The 18,208-nt window shown below is 40.6% G+C and overlaps 1 protein-coding gene across 4 annotated transcripts in view; it reads right to left on the reverse strand.

Moving 5' to 3' along the window:
• Window positions 1-18,208, reverse strand: part of CSMD3 (CUB and Sushi multiple domains 3) — a 712,079-nt gene that overhangs the window by 281,902 nt on the left and 411,969 nt on the right. For all 4 annotated transcript variants that reach the window (XM_066990669.1, XM_066990670.1, XM_066990673.1 and 1 more), the window contains one exon: window positions 6,303-6,419. In XM_066990669.1, the coding sequence (XP_066846770.1) occupies window positions 6,303-6,419 (117 nt within the window). The remainder of the gene's footprint in view (window positions 1-6,302; window positions 6,420-18,208) is intronic.

Here is an 18,208-nt window from a genome sequence, read left to right on the forward strand (position 1 = left end):
CAGGAAGTGCAGCCTCGATAAGTGGATGGTGAGGTGGATTGACAATTGGCTAGATGGCAGAGCTCAGAGGGTTGTGCTCAGTAGTACAGAGTACAGTTGGAGGCCTGTAGCTAGCGGTGTCCCCCAGGGGTCAGTACTGTGTTGTTTAACTTATTCATCAACAACCTTGATGATGAAATAGAGTGCACCCTCAGCAAGTTTGCTGATGACACAAAGCTTGGAGGAGTGTCTTATACTCCAGAGGGCTGTGCTGCCATTCAGAGGGACCTCGACAGGCTGGAGGGTTGGGCCGAGAGGAACCTCATGTAAGGAATGGTCCAGCAATTCGTGCCACTAAGGGATTTGAAGGGTTAACACTGAGGCCTGGGTTTAGGTGATAAGAGAACAAAGGGATTTCTTTAGAGAAAAATTGCTGACTCTGCACAGACGTGCAGTAAATTCTGACATCCGGCCAAGAGACCACCAGATAAGGAGGAAGAATATGAGCCTCCCATCCAAGCGGCCCCCGGGAGACTATCAGAGACTGATAAGCAGGTGCCCCTGGGAGGACTTTGGATTCGGGAAACCAATTATAATAACCCTGCCTCTTTTAGAAGTAGTAATAAATATGTATTAGCCTAGGAGTATAAAAAATCAGCCGTCTTACGTAACGGGTGTGCGTCTTGGTGGAGCAAAGACTCCCGGCACACCCAGCGCTGTTTGCTTGCCTCTGTTCGTTTAATAAATTGTAAACTTTGATTGCAGTCCTATTTGGGACTCAGTCATTTATAACACTCATGAAGTTCAACAAGGGCAAGTGCACCTAGGGAGGTCCTGTACCTACGGAGAAATCACCCCAAGCACCAGTACAGGCTGGGGGCTGACGTGCTGGAGAATAGCTCTGCAGAGAAGGATGTGGGAGTCCTAGTGGACAGCAGGCTGACCATTAGCAGGAAATGTGCCCTTGTGGACAAAAAGGCCGACTGTATCCTGGGGTGAATTCAGAAGCGTGTTGCCAGCAGGTCAAGGGAAGTGATCCTCCCCATCTACTCAGCCCTGGTGAGGCTACACTTGGAGTATTGTGTCTGGGCCTGGGCTCCCCAGTACAAGAGGGACATAGAACTACTGGAGTGAGTTCAGAGGAAGATCAGAGGATGATGATATTATGAAGACTGTCACAAGTCCATGGGGCCAGATGGGATCCACCCGACGGTGCTGAGGGAGTTGGCGGATGTGATTGCTAGGCCGCTTTCCATCATTTATCAGTCATCTGGAGAGATCCTGGATGACTGGAGACTTGCTAATGTGACACCCATCTATAAGAACAATTGTAAGGAGGGCCCAGGGAACTACAGGCCTGTAAGCCTCACCTCAGTGCCAGGAAAGGTGATGGAACAGGTCATTTGGGATGCAAACATGCAATGTATGCGGGACAACTGGGGGATCAGGCCCAGTTAGCATGGGTTAGTGAAAGGCAGGTCCTGCCTGACCAACTTCTATGACCAGGTGACCCGCCTGGTGCATGAGGGAAAGGCGGTTGACATAGTCTATCTAGACTTCAGCAAATCCTTTGACACTCTCCTGGAGAAGCTGGAAGCCCATGGCTTGGACAGGTACACTCTTTGCTGGGTTAAAAACTGTCTGGATGGCCAAGCCTGGAGAGTAGTTGTGAATGGAGTGAAATCCAGCTGGCAACCAGTCACAAGTGGTGTTCCCCAGGGGTTGGTGTTGGGGCCCATCCTCTTTAATATCTTTGTTAATGATTTGGTTGAGGGAATTCATTGCACCCTCAGTAAGTTTGCAGATGACACCAAGTTGGGGGGAAGTGTTGATCTGCTAGAGGATAGGAAGGCCCTGCAGAGGAACCTGGACAGAATGGATCAATGGGCAGAGGCCAATGGGATGAGGTTAAACATGGCTAAGTGCCAGGTTCTGCACTTTGGCCACAACAACCCCATGCAGCACTACAGGCTTGGGGAAGAGTGGCTATAAGCTGTGCAGAGGAAAAGGATCTGGGGGTGCTGATTGATGCTTGCCTGAACATGAGCCAGCAGTGTGCCCGGGTGGTCAAGAAGGTCAATGGCATCCTGGCTTATATCAGGAATAGTGTAGCCAGCAGGACGAGGGAAGTGATCATCCCCCTGTACTCTACTCTGGTGAGGTTGCACCTCGAGTGATCTGTTCAGTTTTGGGCCCCTCAGTACGAAGCTGGTGAAGGGCCTGGAACACAAGTCCTCTGAGGAGCAGCTGAGGGAACTGGGGTTGTTTAGTCTAGAGAAGAAGAGGCTAAGGGGAGACCTTATTGTTCTCTACAATTACCTGAAAGGAAGTTGTGAGGAGCTGGGAGTCGGCCTCTTCTCACAGGTAACTAGTGATAGGACTAGAGGGAATGGCCTCAAGTTGCACCAGGGGAGGTTTAGTTTGAAAATTAGGAGAAATTTCTTCTCAGAAAGAGTAGTCAGGCATTGGAATGCGTTGCACAGGGAAGTGGTGGCATCACCATCCCTGGGGCTGTTCAAGGAAAGGTTGGACCTGATGCTTAGGGACATGGTTTAGTGGGTGACGTTGGTAGTAGGGTGATAGTTGGACCAGATGATCTTGGAGTTTTTTTCCAACCTTAATGATTCTGTGTTTCTATTAAGATGATCAGAGGACTGGAGCACTTGTCATACGAGGACAGGATGAAAGAACTGGCCTGTTTAGCCTGGAAAAGAGAAGACTTAGGGGAGACATCATTCGTGTATATAAATATCTGAGGCGTGCGTGTCAACAGGATGGAGCCAGTCTCTTTTCAGGTGTACCCAGTGATAAGACAAGAGGCAATGCACACAAACTGAAGCACAGAAGGTTCTGGCTCAATATGAGGGGGCACTTCTTTACTGTGAGGGTGACAGAGCACTGGAACAAGTTGCCCAGAGAGGTTGTGGAGCCTCCTTCTCTGGAGATATTCAAAACCTGCCTGGATGCCATCCTGCACGATGTGCTCTAGGTGATGCTGCTTGGCAGGGGGTTGGACTAGATGATCTTCAGAGGTCCTTTCCAACCTCAGCCATTCTGTGATTCTGTGATACCTGTTATACTACAAGAATGTGCTTACATTATATATATATATGTGTGTATCTGTGTGTATGCGTTTATAAATGTGTATGCTTATAATATTTCTCTATGTGTATATTATTTCTACATATTTGTTTTCTTCGGAGTCTCATTATATGTGGTGTCTTTTTCAATGAATTTACATAAAACATTATCACATTTGAGAACTTCAGCTTTACTTATTACAGCTTTTAAATACATTTCTAGCTGAGGGTTTCAGAAAAAGATTTCACACAGACACACACAAAAAAACTACTTAATTTTCTCAAAAAAAAAAGCATTTTTTTCCAACTACTTGCCCTCAGAAATCCCATTTTAAATGTAAGAAAAACAAAATTGTTAATAACAAATCTTTCAAGAATCCTAACAAATGTACCTTGAATTTGGGCTCCTGTTTGCTGCAAAACTTACATAATTTTCACTCAGGTATTACTCCATGAAACTAACCACTCTTACATGTGTGCTCCTTCTCTTTAATGCCCAAATTACCAAGCTTGAGATGGTTACCCAATGGCTTTTCAAACAGGGTGCAAGCTAAATGGCTGCAGGACTTAAACTTTATTTAAGTCTATTCATACAAACAGTGATATTCATCCCACATCCTTTCTCCACTGCAAAAAGAATCACAGTACCTTATTTTCCTGCAACTCTAAGAGCCATGCATCATCCATAGAGGTAACAAGGGCAAATACAGCATCCAGAGTAGGTTCAGTAATTTTGTAATGTTTTCTCACTGTTGAAACTTACAAGCAAATTACATTGCCACAATGAGGTTTGGTAGTTGACTTGCAGAACAGCTAGAGTAATGATTTTGAGAGAGACACTTTGCTATTTTATCAAATTTTAAATGGGACATCTAGTCATGGTGGTTTAACATCTATTTTACTACTTGTACAAGACAGAACAAGGGAATCACAGATAAGCACACTTTTCTGTGAGGTAACTATGTTATCAATATCTCTCTTAAAGAAATACATCATTAGTATACTTTGCCACATTTTCCACTCTTTCACAGACAAAACTGACGGAATTCAGAAGTGAATTTGCCTTCCTTCTCCCATTTCTTTTTCTCTATTCTCTTTTTCCTCTATTCTTTCCAGCATTGCAGACACAATACTACTTTTGTTCTTATCACCTCACCCTATTTATATTTAATTTATTTACGATATTTATCTTTACTTGTCACCTTCCCTTAAATTTAACTGGCAGTCATACCTATATTTAAAATAAAACAGCAAATAAATAAATAAATAAATCTAATACCTTGATCTACTTCTTATCTACTCCCAAAGCCTGAAAGCATCTGGGACACACTGTTTCAAGGAAATTTCATTACCTGGAATTCCCAACTTCCATCGTATCCAAAGCATTTTCTAACCTCTCCTGTAACTCTTATATTCCTTTGAAATAAGATCATTTCTCAAAGCCAAGTTAAATCCAGTATTACATATTTATCTTGATATCTGCCTTCAACAAATAACCTTTTCTTGAAAGTCTCCTGTCTCTCATTAGTTTTTTAGTCATTAGTTCTTTCTTACCATTCTAAATGTCCCCTGAAGGGGTTGCATTATTTATCTTTATTCTTCATCTACATTTATTTCTAAACCATATTATTTATTGAATCTCTAGATGTACAATAAGCTACCATTTATATGCTGCCACCCTGAAAACGTATCTCAGTAAGCTGAAACAATTTATTTCCTTCAAAATAAAGGGACTTTTCTTTCTGACATTTCCTTGTCAACAGCTAGTCATAATGTAAAATTTCACATAATGAAAACTATATTTTAAACAATTCTCTTCTCATTACCTTCACTTCTTTTTATGACATAATATGAATAACATCCTCACATAAGTCTTCACTTCAGATTCTTCTATTGATACAAAATCTAAATATCAAGGACTATTTCTGTCTAATGTTTCTCTCTAAGAGAAGGCATTTTTTTCACAAACACAGAAAAAACATCCACCTTCTTTCACCTGTACGGATTAATGTACCCTCATCCAACTGGTTGTTACTTGGACTACAGTCTTTCATTGACTTTTTGTTCCGTAAAAAAACTTTTGGCTTTCCATTGGGCCTAGTCTACATCTGGAATTCTAGGAATTAATACAACAAATATAAATTCAAACAAAAATCAGCAATACAATTCCTAATTCAGTGTGGCTAACCTAGATCTGCAATCTATATGTATAGCACAGACCACTGGACTTTTATATATGTATTTAAGAAAAAGAAAAAAGAAATAAAAGAAAATGAGGGGAAGGGAAGGGAAGGGAAGGGAAGGGAAGGAAGGGAAGGGAAGGGAAGGGAAGGGAAGGGAAGGGAAGGGAAGGGAAGGGAAGGGAAGGGAAGGGAAGGGAAGGGAAGGGAAGGGAAGGGAAGGGAAGGGAAGGGAAGGGAAGGGAAGGGAAGGGAAGGGAAGGAAGGGAAGGGAAGGGAAGGGAAGGGAAGGAAGGGAAGGGAAGGGAAGGGAAGGGAAGGGAAGGGAAGGGAAGGGAAGGGAAGGGAAGGGAAGGGAAGGGAAGGGAAGGGAAGGGAAGGGAAGGGAAGGGAAGGGAAGGGAAGGGAAGGGAAGGGAAGGGAAGGGAAGGGAAGGGAAGGGAAGGGAAGGGAAGGGAAGGGAAGGGAAGGGAAGGGAAGGGAAGGGAAGGGAAGGGAAGGGAAGGAAGGGAAGGGAAGGGGGAAGGGAAGGGAAGGGAAAGGGAAGAAGGGAAGAAGGGAAGGGAAGGGAAGGGAAGGGAAGGGAAGGGAAGGGAAGGGAAGGGAAGGGAAGGGAAGGGAAGGGAAGGGAAGGGGGAAGGGAAGGGAAGGGAAGGGAAGGGAAGGGAAGGGAAGGGAAGGGGGAAGGGAAGGGAAGGGAAGGGAAGGGAAGGGAAGGGAAGGGAAGGGAAGGGAAGGGAAGGGAAGGGAAGGGAAGGGAAGGGGAAGGGAAGGGAAGGGAAGGGAAGGGAAGGGAAGGGAAGGGAAGGGAAGAGGGAAGGGAAGGGAAGGGAAGGGAAGGGAAGGGAAGGGAAGGGAAGGGAAAGGGAAGGGAAGAGAAAGAAGAGAAGAGAAGAGAAGAGAAGAGAAGAGAAGAGAAGAGAAGAGAAGAGAAGAGAAGAGAAGAGAAGAGAAGAGAAGAGAAGAGAAGAGAAGAGAAGAGAAGAGAAGAGAAGAGAAGAGAAGAGAAGAGAAGAGAAGAGAAAATGGAAAAAAAGGAGGAGAAAAGAGAAAATGTATTTACCTTTTCCATGGGTAACATCCACAGTCCATGTACAATTCAGTGAATTTGGATAGAGTTCTGGATAACCAGGGGATAAAATTGTCCCACTAGGTCCTCTAACATCTCCACCACACAAAGCTAGAATTATCAAACAAACAAATAAACAAACAAATAGTATATTAATAAAACAATATAGAACATACAGCTTAGAAAAAAAAAAAAAGAACAAAACTATCTTTCAAAAACTTCTGATTTTAAAACTACTGAAAACTAGTTGATTGAATGATTCGCCAATCTTACTTATGGACAATAGTCCATTAACACAATATGAAAGGAAATAAAATCAAAGAATAGTTAACATGCTTTTTGCTAGTTATTAATGAAACAAAAAGTGAGTTTCCTTAGCTGTTTTTTCCACATTTTCTTGTGATTCTGTGAAACTCAAAAGTCCAGCAGGAGGATGAAGGCAGAAAATATAGAACCAAACAACAGCACTTTAACTTTAGCCAGGTGCTAAGGCTGGAGAGTTAAAATGGAGTAGAGTAGACCTTAGTATTGAAGAATTACTGACTGGTAATATTAATGCAGGGAAGCATGACATCCTTTAGTGTATCATGCATCTTCATCTATAATTGACAACTGCCAATATAAGAATAAGCCATTCTATAGTATCAATAGTGACTTTGTAATCAGCAATTGAGCGATATAAAAATTAAATTACTGCTTGAATTAATACAAAATACAAAAGTAAAATCATCACAAAACTGGCATAAATATCTTCAAAATTCACCATTAACATAAGCCAGTATTCAACATTTCCACTGTAAACCATAAGGTTTTCTCTTTATCAGAATCTTTTGAAAAATTGTTGAAAGGCAGTTTGGGAGACAGGTAGATGGCAGTTGCATGTCTGCAATTCCAGTTGATACAACTATCAATTCCGGTTCACCTCATTGCTCTCCAAGCTGTCGCTCACCTGTAGCTCATCTTTGTGCTTCCTAGTGGTGCGCTGCCACATGAGCAAGGAAGAGGGAAGGAGGTTGTCACAGGTTGGAGGAGCAATATATTTTTTTTTCTCAGATAGGCTGCCCCACCAGCACTAACTGGTATAACATGCTTCTGCCCCTCTTTAAACATCATTAGCAGCTAGAAACATAGCACTCAAACATAGTACAGATCATGAAGGCAGGAGAAGTTTGCACTTCCAATATAATAACAGTACTCAAACAACATCCTCATACATTGTTTTATATTTGAGATGATTTCTGCTAAACGTTGACAGGGTAAATTATGAAATGCATAACTATGGTTTTTTTTGGTTGTTTATATATGTATATTAATGTTATATATTACTATAATATAGTTATATAAAATATTACTATATTATATGTTATATCATGCTATATTAGCACGTTATATATTACCCCCTTTAGGGTACTGAACATAAAGAAGTATACATTTAATTACAGTTTTCTTATAGAAAAGAAATGAAACTTGGATATTGTTACTATACACTTCATCCTATACGCTAGGATACAGTAAGACTGTGGAAACAGTGAGTATATATTCCTGATCTTTGCTGTCTTAGCTGGAGTGAGAAGACAGAGAAACAAACTCAATGTCAAACACACTCTGATGGGAACCCTACTCCATTTATGAGAAAAAGTTTATGGCAATTAAAGGTCGCTATTACTTGTAACCTTTAGTCTTTTCCCTACTTGTATACACATTCAATTAAAATAAATAAATAACACCCTATTTTGCCTAGCTAAATTGGTTTGATTGTTGTAGCTGACCACTTTCTGTTTGAAAGGTATTTTTATCTGGGTAGCCTCATCATTTATTTATTCGTGTGTGTGCGCTATTTTTCCTGCCAGCTTTCTAGCCTTTTTGTCCAGACTGTAAGCTAGAAAGTTGGAGATCCAATACCACAGGCTGAAATAGAACATTTTAGGACCACTACTGCCCAATCTCATCATATCAAGGGAAATGATGCCCCAACACATTCATTTTCCTCCTCACTTCTCTGATGAAGATCCAATGAGGTCAGTTATCATCTGATCTTGTTATATTTAGATGTTAGCAAAATAGAATCAGGGCATGTTATAACAGCATGTTACTGCAGATTCTGATGGTAACTACCTACTTTGTCCACACTTTAGGTCAGCCCTATTAAAAAGGGCTGCAATAGAAAATGCAATCAGTTTTTATAACCACAGGAAACAGCCCAAACAAATAATGTATTTTACAGTGGGTGTTTGGAAAATCTTTCAAGAATGCGTCATGACAAAATGTCTATGGCATTCACTGTAACTGTATGAAGGGTAGCAGATGGCAAACAAAGGCATCAAGGGACCAGCATGTTACCAAACAAAGCCAAGTTGACAGATCTGAAATATAAAATGTGCACTGGTCCTGATAGGATGGCAAACAGTCAGAGCGTATAATATCACAACTAGTATCTGACTCTTTTTTGGAATGCAAAGGAAAACAGAAACACGTTAAAATGAAAACAGCAAAAGATACTCTTTATACATTTTTCTAGACTCTATAGGAAACCTTTTCACATTATGATATATGGAGACAGACTAAAACAGGACAGACTAAAATTGTAATGAATAAATAAGCAAATAACTGAAGCACTAGCTTGGTGTTCTAATGTGGAAAATGGCGTACATGAAATGTGTGATGATTTTTTTAATCATCATTTATTGTGTTGCTAACACGGCAATTAATTTCTTCGTTATGGAAGAAAAAGAGCTCAACCAAGACATGCCTTAATCTTTTTATTTATTTATTTATTACTGTGTTTTGTGAGAAGGACAAGGCACAAAAAAAATAAAAAAATATCTGCATGTAATACAGATAGATATCTGGATGTATAGTACAAAGTACCTCTACAGCGTGATAATGGGAAATGATGTAACAGCTTATGAAGTAAGTCTTGGTTAAATGTGATTGAAGATTAAAATTTAGTAGGGGAATTCAGTGACTAAGCCAGCTGTTCAAGTGAAATAAGATTCTTACAGCACTGGGTTGCTTGAAGACTTTCGTTGTAATGGATCATAACTTCATTCCTTTTGCTCAGTAACAAACCAGTCACAAGGAGGAGTGGCAGTAAGCAAGGCTAGCTTAGAAAATTGCCCTATATATATATATATATTTTTTTTTTTTTTTTTTCCCCAATTTTAGAACCTTTACTCAGGCTACGTATAAGTGTCTCAGTGGGAGGCCATGCTTAAGCCCTGAAATACATAAGTAGTTGCAATGAAAACACCTGACATGTCATTCATAAAATCATCAAGCTCCATTTCAGGTCATATTTCATCCATCTTACTATTTTAAAAAATCATTGTTCCATACTAGAAATAGACTTGTAATTTCTAGCCTAAATTTATTCATGGTTCATTTTCACCCATTTATTCATATTATAAACTGTCATTATGTTATTTTCCATCTTGGAGACTGACTTTGGAGGGCTGGCAAAGCATGACAGTCTCTGGCCTTGTTTGATTCACTTACATGAGACAAGCTTAATCTACTCTTGAAAGACACATTTTTGGTCTCTATGACCACTGTATTACCTATTCCAAGTACTTACCTATCTTTCTTGTCACAGCCTCTGTGCTACACAAACATATTGCTAGGACACTTTCCAATAAAATGTGGCAGCAGTTAATAAGCAAGGAAGGTAATATTTCTGTTCATAGAAGTTTTTTCCCATTTTTTGCATGTGTCCTCAGTTCTATTTTTTAAATGTTTATGTTTTGCTGCAGAAGTAAGCCTGTATAATCTCTTCCTGCAGAGGTCAATCTGTATATAACACTTTACCACTTCTTTGTAGAAGAACCTCTTACCTCTTCATTTTATTTTATTTTATTTTATTTTATTTTATTTTATTTTATTTTATTTTATTTTATTTTATTTTATACCATGAAATAAAACTCAGCACCACTATGTTTTCTATCATCTGAGGTCTTTGAAAAAGGTTTATGACCTATTTTAAAATGATTTATTTATTTTTATGAAACTATTTATTAATTTAAAATTAAATTTATTTTGATGCAACTGAAGTCTACTTCAGAGTCATGAAGGGTATAGCAATAATATGAAGATATCAAGAAGACTAAATGTGAGAAAAAAGGGGTTGACCACATCCAAGGACAGAAAACTGTCAAGAGAACATACTTGTTATTTAAGTAAAGCAAAAGAAAATAATGCACATTCTACATAGATACATGTATCGATGTATTTCAACATATGGTGTTCAATAACAATATAGAAAAAAAAATCACTGACCCATTTTACCTGACTGAAGATTGTGATATTTGTGAATTAGTAATATTTTCCACCTTTTAAACTGATATAACCCACCATTTTCATAGATAAATTTACTTAAAGTTTTTTTCAAAAGACTAGATCTGTCACCAACGACAACATGAAAACTAACATGCAATGCTTTATCACAATTTTCTAAAAAAAAAAAAGGAGAGAGAGAGAAAACATACATAAGAATAGAAGCTTTTGAAAGAAAAAAAAAGACTTTTTTTTTTTTTTCAGTAAGATGAACTTACTGTAAATACAAATAGATGAAATCTATTTGTTTTCCACAGTGATGGAAGAGAAAGCATAAATTTATAACTGATTAGTAATACTGATTAGTTTTACAACAGGTTTCAAGCATCAGCAAGAAATACTGGTAACTTGCGACTTCAGGAAGAACCACAGAATGGAAAGATAAACCTATTGTATGTGGATGTGTTCGTAGAAATATAAATCTATATATAAATACACACATAAAGAGGTCCCATTGCATTCAGCTGTTTAATTGTCTCTAACTTCCAAACAACAAACTAAATCTAAGTTGATTTTCATTTAATATGAAATCAACTTGCCGAGGCGATCGGCTCCGGGGCAGACGCGTTCTGCAGCGGAGCAGGGGATTGAGACAAGCAGGGCTTTTTTTTCGGCATCAAGGCCACTCGAAGCAGACAAGGAAGCCACAAGGACCCAGCAGCCCTTGTGAGGGAGGTTGATGAGGTGTAGGTGGAGCCAGCAACGCCCCTCTACCCTGACGTTCAAAAGCAGCCCCTAGGGAGCACGAGCGACCAGGAGCACGGTGAACAGGGCAGGCAAACACGGCGGGGTGCATCAGAAGGGCAGGGCGTGTCAGTTTGCGCGGCAGTTCACGCAGGCAGGGCGAGCAGGGAGGGCCCCTCGCCGCTCTTCTGCAGCGGTCTTTCCCTTCAGTACTTGTAACCTGCCTGCGAGGAACCTGGCCATGGTATCAACCAGGCAGAAAACCATGGCCTCCGCATCTCTTGTGGCCTCTCCAGCTGCAGTCTGGCAGTCAGGCACACTGGTAATGAGCTAAGGGATGGTATGCTAGAATCAGAGGGACTGTGTGCTAGTGAGGCCCTTCGGTCAGCTACACAAGGTGCTGCGTGTAGGGAGGTGCATTTGAAGTGCTTCTACACAGACTCATGGAGTATGAGGAATAAAATGGATGAGCTAGAAGTCTTGGCCCAGTCCCACAGCTAAGACATCATCGGCATAAGCGAAACCTGTTGGGATGAGTCCTGTGGCTCATGTGTTGCAATAGATGGTTACAGGCTCTTCAAGAGGGATAGGCAGGGTAGGCGAGGTGGCGGGGTGGATATGTATGTGAAGCATGGGCTGGACTGTGTGGAACTTCAAGCTGGCGATGGCAAAGTTGAGAGCCTCTGGGTAAGGATTAAGGGACAAACAAATAAAGGGGATGTCGTTGTGGGAGCCTGTTACAGACCACCTGGCCAAGACGACAATGCCGATGAATTATCCTTTGCAGAACTAAGAGATGCCTCGAGATCAACTCCCCTTGTCCTAATGGGGGATTTCAACTTGCCAGACGTCAGCTGGGATTACCACACGGCTGACACGAGCAAGTCCAGGAGGTTCATAAAGCACCTAGATGATAACTTCTTGGTGCAGGTGCTAGAGAGCCAACTAGGAAAGGTGCCCTCCTAGATCTGTTGCTGGAGAACAGAGAGGGTCTTGTGGGGGATGTGTGGCAATTGGCGGCCGTCTCGGTCATAGTGACCATGAAGTGGTTGAGTTTAGAATTTATGGTGACAGAAGGAAAACTGTCACCAAAACTTCAGCCCTGGATATGGGGAAACCAGACTTCAGGCTGCTCAGGGAACTAGTCAGCAAGGTCCCCTGGGAAACTGCTTTTGAAGGCATTGGTGTCCATCAGTGCTGGTCAGTCTTTAAGCACTGCCTCCTAAAAGCACAGGATCAGGCGATTCCAAATTATCAGAAGTCAGGCAGGCGGGGCAGAAGGCCGGACTGGCTGACCAGGGAACTTCTACTGGAGCTTAGGTGAAAAAAGAAAGTGTATGGCTGCTGGAAGCAGGGTCAGGCAACGAGGAAGGAATACAGGGATGCTGCTCGTGTTTGTAGGGAGGAAATTTGTGTGGCCAAAGCCCAACTAGAGTTGAAGCTGGCCATGTCTGTGGGAGACAATAAAAAAGTTTTTTTTAGATATGTGAACAGAAAAAGGAGAACCAAAGAAAACATAGGTCCGCTACTAGATGGGGAGGGTCTCCTCACAGACAATGACGCAGGCAAAGCAGAGACGTTTAACACCTTCTTCGCCTCTGTCTTCAACACTGATGATGGGCTTTGGGACCCAGGGTGCCCTGAGCTGGAGGACCATGACGGTGGGAATGACAAACTCCCAACCGACCCTGAACGTGTGCGGGATTTGCTGCTCCACCTGGATCCCTACAAGTCCATGGGTCCGGATGGGATTCATCCCAGGGTGCTTAAAGAGCTGGCTGACGTCATCACGGGACCTCTCTCAATTATTTTTCAACGATCTTGGGAATCTGGAGAGGTCCCATTGGACTGGAAGCTGGCAAATGTTGTGCCAGTTTTCAAGAAGGGTAAGAAAGAAGACCCTAGCAATTACAGGCATGTCAGTCTCACGTCAGTGCCTGGTAAAATTATGGAGAGGATGATCCTTGAATTTACTGAAGCGCACCTGGGGGACAAGGCAGTCACTGGTCCCAGCCAACATGGGTTCATGAGGGGTAGGTCCTGACTAACAAATTTAACTTCTTTGTATGATAAGATCACCCATCTAGTCAATCAAGGGAAACCAGCTGATGTGATCTTTTTGGACTTCAGCAAAGCTTTTGACTTGGTTTCCCATAGGATCCTACTGGACAAAATGTCCAGCATACAGCTAAACAAAAACATCATACGATGGGTGAGCAATTGGCTGACGGGCAGGGCTCAAAGGGTTGTGGTAAATGGGGCCACATCTGGCTGGAGGATGGTCGCTAGTGGGGTCCCTCAAGGCTCCATTTTAGAGCCAGTCCTCTTCAATGTCTTTATAAATGATTTGGATGTAGGACTAGAAGGTGTTTTGAGCAAATTTGCCAACTACATCAAACTTGGAGGAGTTGTGGACTCGGCTGAGGGTGGAAAGGCCTTGCAGAGAGATCTGGACAGATTGGAGAGCCGGGAGATCACCAACCACATGAAGTTTAACAAAAGCAAGTGCCGGGTCCTGCACCTGGGACGGGGCAACCCTGGCTATACGTACAGACTGGGCGACGAGACGCTGGGGAGCAGCCCCGCAGAGAGGGATCTGGGGGTTGTGGTTGACAGCAAGTTGAATATGAGCCAACAGTGTGCCCTGGCAGCCAGGAGGGCCAACCGTATCCTGGGATGCATCAAGCACGGCATTGCTAGTTGGTCGAGGGAAGCGATTGTCCCGCTCTACTCTGCGCTGGTGCGGCCTCACCTCGAGTACTGTGTGCAGTTCTGGGCACCACAGTACAAAAAGGACATTAAAGTGTTGGAGAGTGTCCAGAGGAGGGCGACAAAGATGGTGAAGGGCCTAGAGGGGAAGACATATGAGGAGTGGCTGAGGTCACTTGGCCTGTTCAGCCTGGAGAAGAGGAGGCTGAGGGGGGACCTCATCGCGGTCTACAACTTCCTCGCGAGGGAGACTGGAGAGGCAGGTGACCTATCCTCCGCTATCACCAGTGACAGGATCCGTGGGAATGGTGTCAAGCTGAGGCACGGGAAGTTTAGGCTAGACATCAGGAAGAGGTTCTTCACCGAGAGGGTGGTCGCACACTGGAACAGGCTCCCCAGGGAAGTAGTCACTGCACCAAGCCTGTCTGAATTTAAGAAGAGATTGGACTGTGCACTTAGTCACATGGTCTAAGCTTTTGGGCAGACCTGTGCGGTGCCAGGAGTTGGACTTGATGATCCTTATGGGTCCCTTCCAACTCGGGATATTCTATGATTCTCTGATTCTAATATGTAATTTGATTATAGAACAGAAATATAAAGACAGCTAAAAAAAATGAAACCATGAATTACTATTTGAATCATATACTTTGTTTCATAAATCAAGAAATTTCAGCATCTGGCTTCCCTATCTACAGTAGATGTAATGTGTCTTAAGATGGGATGGATGCAAGGGGTAAAAATAAAATAACGATATAGATGTCCAATGCTTACTAACAGCTTCCTGAAAGAAACTTTGGACTTGAGTTACATTACACAAGAAAATAGCATAATAAAATCTAGATTATTCATAATGAAAGCTGTTATATCTTTATCTCCTTATTTAAATCTAAAACAGATCAGGACATGCCAACTCTTTCCAATTGTAGATTCTACCACACTGAATATTTGGAGTTGAATATATATTTTTAACAGTTGCAATTTTAATAAGATTATTGTTTTTAGCTTAGAGATGCTTTTACAAAAATAATGTAACATCTTTGCCAGATCTCCTGATAGATTCCTCATGACACTGCACAAGTCAGATTTGCTAATTCATTAGAACATCTAGGTGTTTTCATTATAATCATTGAATGTCTTCCATCTAATTTGAATGTTTTTACTTGATGTTCTTTATTTATTCATTTTCTTAAGCAAATAAAGATCAAGTGGGATGACAATATTTATTCCTAATCCAAATACCTAATAAGAATTATTAAGTAATCAATTTCATGTTAAGATGAAGATAAGAAAAAGCACATTATACTCTTAATTATCTAAACTTTTACTATAATTTTTCCTGTCATATTTAACAGGATTAATATAATACTTTGTATATTGTTAATATAGGTTTTCTCACAAATATTCACAGTTTAAAAGCAAATTTCTATTATAATATTCAAACAGAAAGTACACGATGAGACAAAATTTGCCACTTAAGCACTGGGAAGAGTTACAGTTAAATTCAAGGGAGTACTGATAGATACATACCGAGTAAATCATAAATGGATGTTAGATAGGAATGGTATAAATGTAAAACAAGTAACATTTTTCTAAACAAAGCTCAAAAACATCTATTTTCTAGTGCAACTAGAAAACATCTATTTTCTAGTGCAACTATTTTCTGAAGACTATTCATATTCTTATTAGAAAATAACATTTGTTATTTATTTGCATGTTTGTTTTCCTAGGTATTGTACCATGTATTTAGAGCATATAAACCAAACTGCATCTGCAGATGTACTATTTAAGAATAAATAATTATAGAGTAACACAAATAGGTTTTCTCTGTTCTGTGTGGATAAAAATAAACAAACAAAAAGGTGTACTGGGTCGGGCTGGGATGTTAACTTTCCCTGCAGCAGCCCATACAGTGCTGTGCTCTGCACTCGTAGCTAAAACAGCAATGTTATCACACCAGTGTTGTGTCTGCTGCTAAGCAGTGCTGGCACAGCAGCAGGACTCTCTCTAACCCCCCTAGGGGTGGGGAAAAATGTGAGAAAAGAAACATCACTAGGGCAGCTGACCTAAACCAACCAAAGGGATATTCCTTACCATATGATGTCACACTCAGCAATAAAAGGTGGAAAAAGGAGGAAGAGGGGAGGGGTGGGCTCTCATTGTGAAAATGTCTGTCCTCCTCCCGAACACCGGCTACGTGCGTTGAGGCCCTGCTTCAAGGACGTGGTCAAGCATCGCTCATTTGTGGGAAGTAGAGAGTAATTTCTTTCCTCTGCACTTCCACACATCCTTTACTTGTTTTGTTTAGTTTTCCCTTTCCCCTTCCTTTTCCCCTTTCCTTTTTTCCCCTTTAGTTAAATTGTTAATTGTTTAGTTAAACTGTTTAGTTAAATTGTTTAATTAATAATAATCTTTCCTTAATAATCATTTTTTTCTTTTCTTCCCTTTAATTAAATCATCCTTATCTCAACCCGTGAGTTGTTCTTTCCTTTACTTCTTCCCCTCCTCATCTAAGGAGGGGGAGTGAGAAAGCAGTTGTGGTGTTCAGCTGCCTAGCATGGGAAAACCACCACAAAAGGTAAGAGCATTTTACCCACAAGACAAAGAAGGAAAAATATAGCAGAAGTTCAAAAGTTGAGGCCTTCATCACTGCCACTTCTTTTGAAAATAAATAAATAAATATATATATATATTGTCAATACAGCTGTCCAGAAATTGGTCACAATTCCCCTGAAGGACTGTTAAAGAATCTTCCTAATAGTCTACAAATTACCTCATTTTTTGAAGAGACTGATGGCTGGACAAAGATCATAAGTTTTATTCTTAGTTTTATGGTTGTGTAACATATTTTAAAACAGTGGTGTTGCTGTCTTGAAAACTGAAAGCAATTCCACTGCTGGAATAAAAGTTTGGACTAAATCATATTCTGATGTCCCTTCCAGCTATAACTCTTTTATGGTCTTGTATGAGAGAATTTGAAAATATTTTTCTTTATTATTCATCTTTGAAAAGCATGAACAGCAATAGATAATATTATCCTCAAAATTTTATATTCAGAGACCTCTAAAATTAATATTTCAGAAATGCTTTGCTATTCTACATATATAAATGTGTGATTGCATGTGTATATATGTATACATACACAGAGCAATGTGCAATACACTGAATGTGCATCCCTTGTCCACACAGATACATGTAAATAGCAAAACTAAGGAAATGACCAATAAAATCCTTCATGTGTATCAATCATTCAGATTTGAATGAATTATACAACCTGTTATAATGATACACCCCTCAGGCTAGTCTTTACAGATGGAGACAGCTGTTTGTTTGTTCATTTTTAAACCATTATTCTCAGTATCCTCTAAATGTTCCTATAGACAATGAAGTGTGACTTTGTGGATAAGTTTTTTGTGATGCTTATCTGTAATATCCAAACACCTAATGAAAAAACTAGCTTACACTCCTTCAAAGAATACAATCACAATCAATGCAGTCTTCAACTCTGAGGAAGAACTGGGTCTGAAAAATCTATTTTTTTTTCCTATACCTTTCTCCTTGAAAGCACTTGCATTCGTGAGTTGTCAGGTTTTGTTTGCACAATTGTTGCTACATGATGTAATTATCAAAAAGAAATGCTTTTAACTATCTAGAAATAACCCAGCTCCCCAAAAACTGATACAGCAATATAACAAATGAGCAGGAACAGTTACCAATGTGTTTATTAGTGGCATGGTTAATATAAAGCTATCCTCATAGTTTATGAAACCAACAGCCCATTGAGCAAATGCCCTTTTTTCCCTGGAGGTGCAAGGACTGTGGATCCTATATAAAAACATTTCACTAGAGAAGAAATTCAGCAATAAAATTAAAATGAGTTCAACCATGAATTGATTAAATTTACTAGAATAAATGTACTCAATCCTGCCTTTAGAGCATATTTATTCAATGGACAATTGCCATTTAGCGATGTGCTCTAGAGAAAAAAAAAACTCATTTACTTAATGAATGTATGCTAGTGCAGCATCTTGAGGAAGAAATTCATCACAATACTTATGTTCATTTCACAGCAGAGCACATTATTCATAGGGCGTGTGTTAATACTGTTTGTTTTAGATGGTTAGCATGTAGTGCCTATCAACATAAGAAGCCACATCTTCTATTTACAGCCTATCCAGCCA

This window comes from Anser cygnoides, chromosome 2, assembly GCF_040182565.1.
Source record: "Anser cygnoides isolate HZ-2024a breed goose chromosome 2, Taihu_goose_T2T_genome, whole genome shotgun sequence".
NCBI lineage: Eukaryota > Metazoa > Chordata > Aves > Anseriformes > Anatidae > Anser > Anser cygnoides.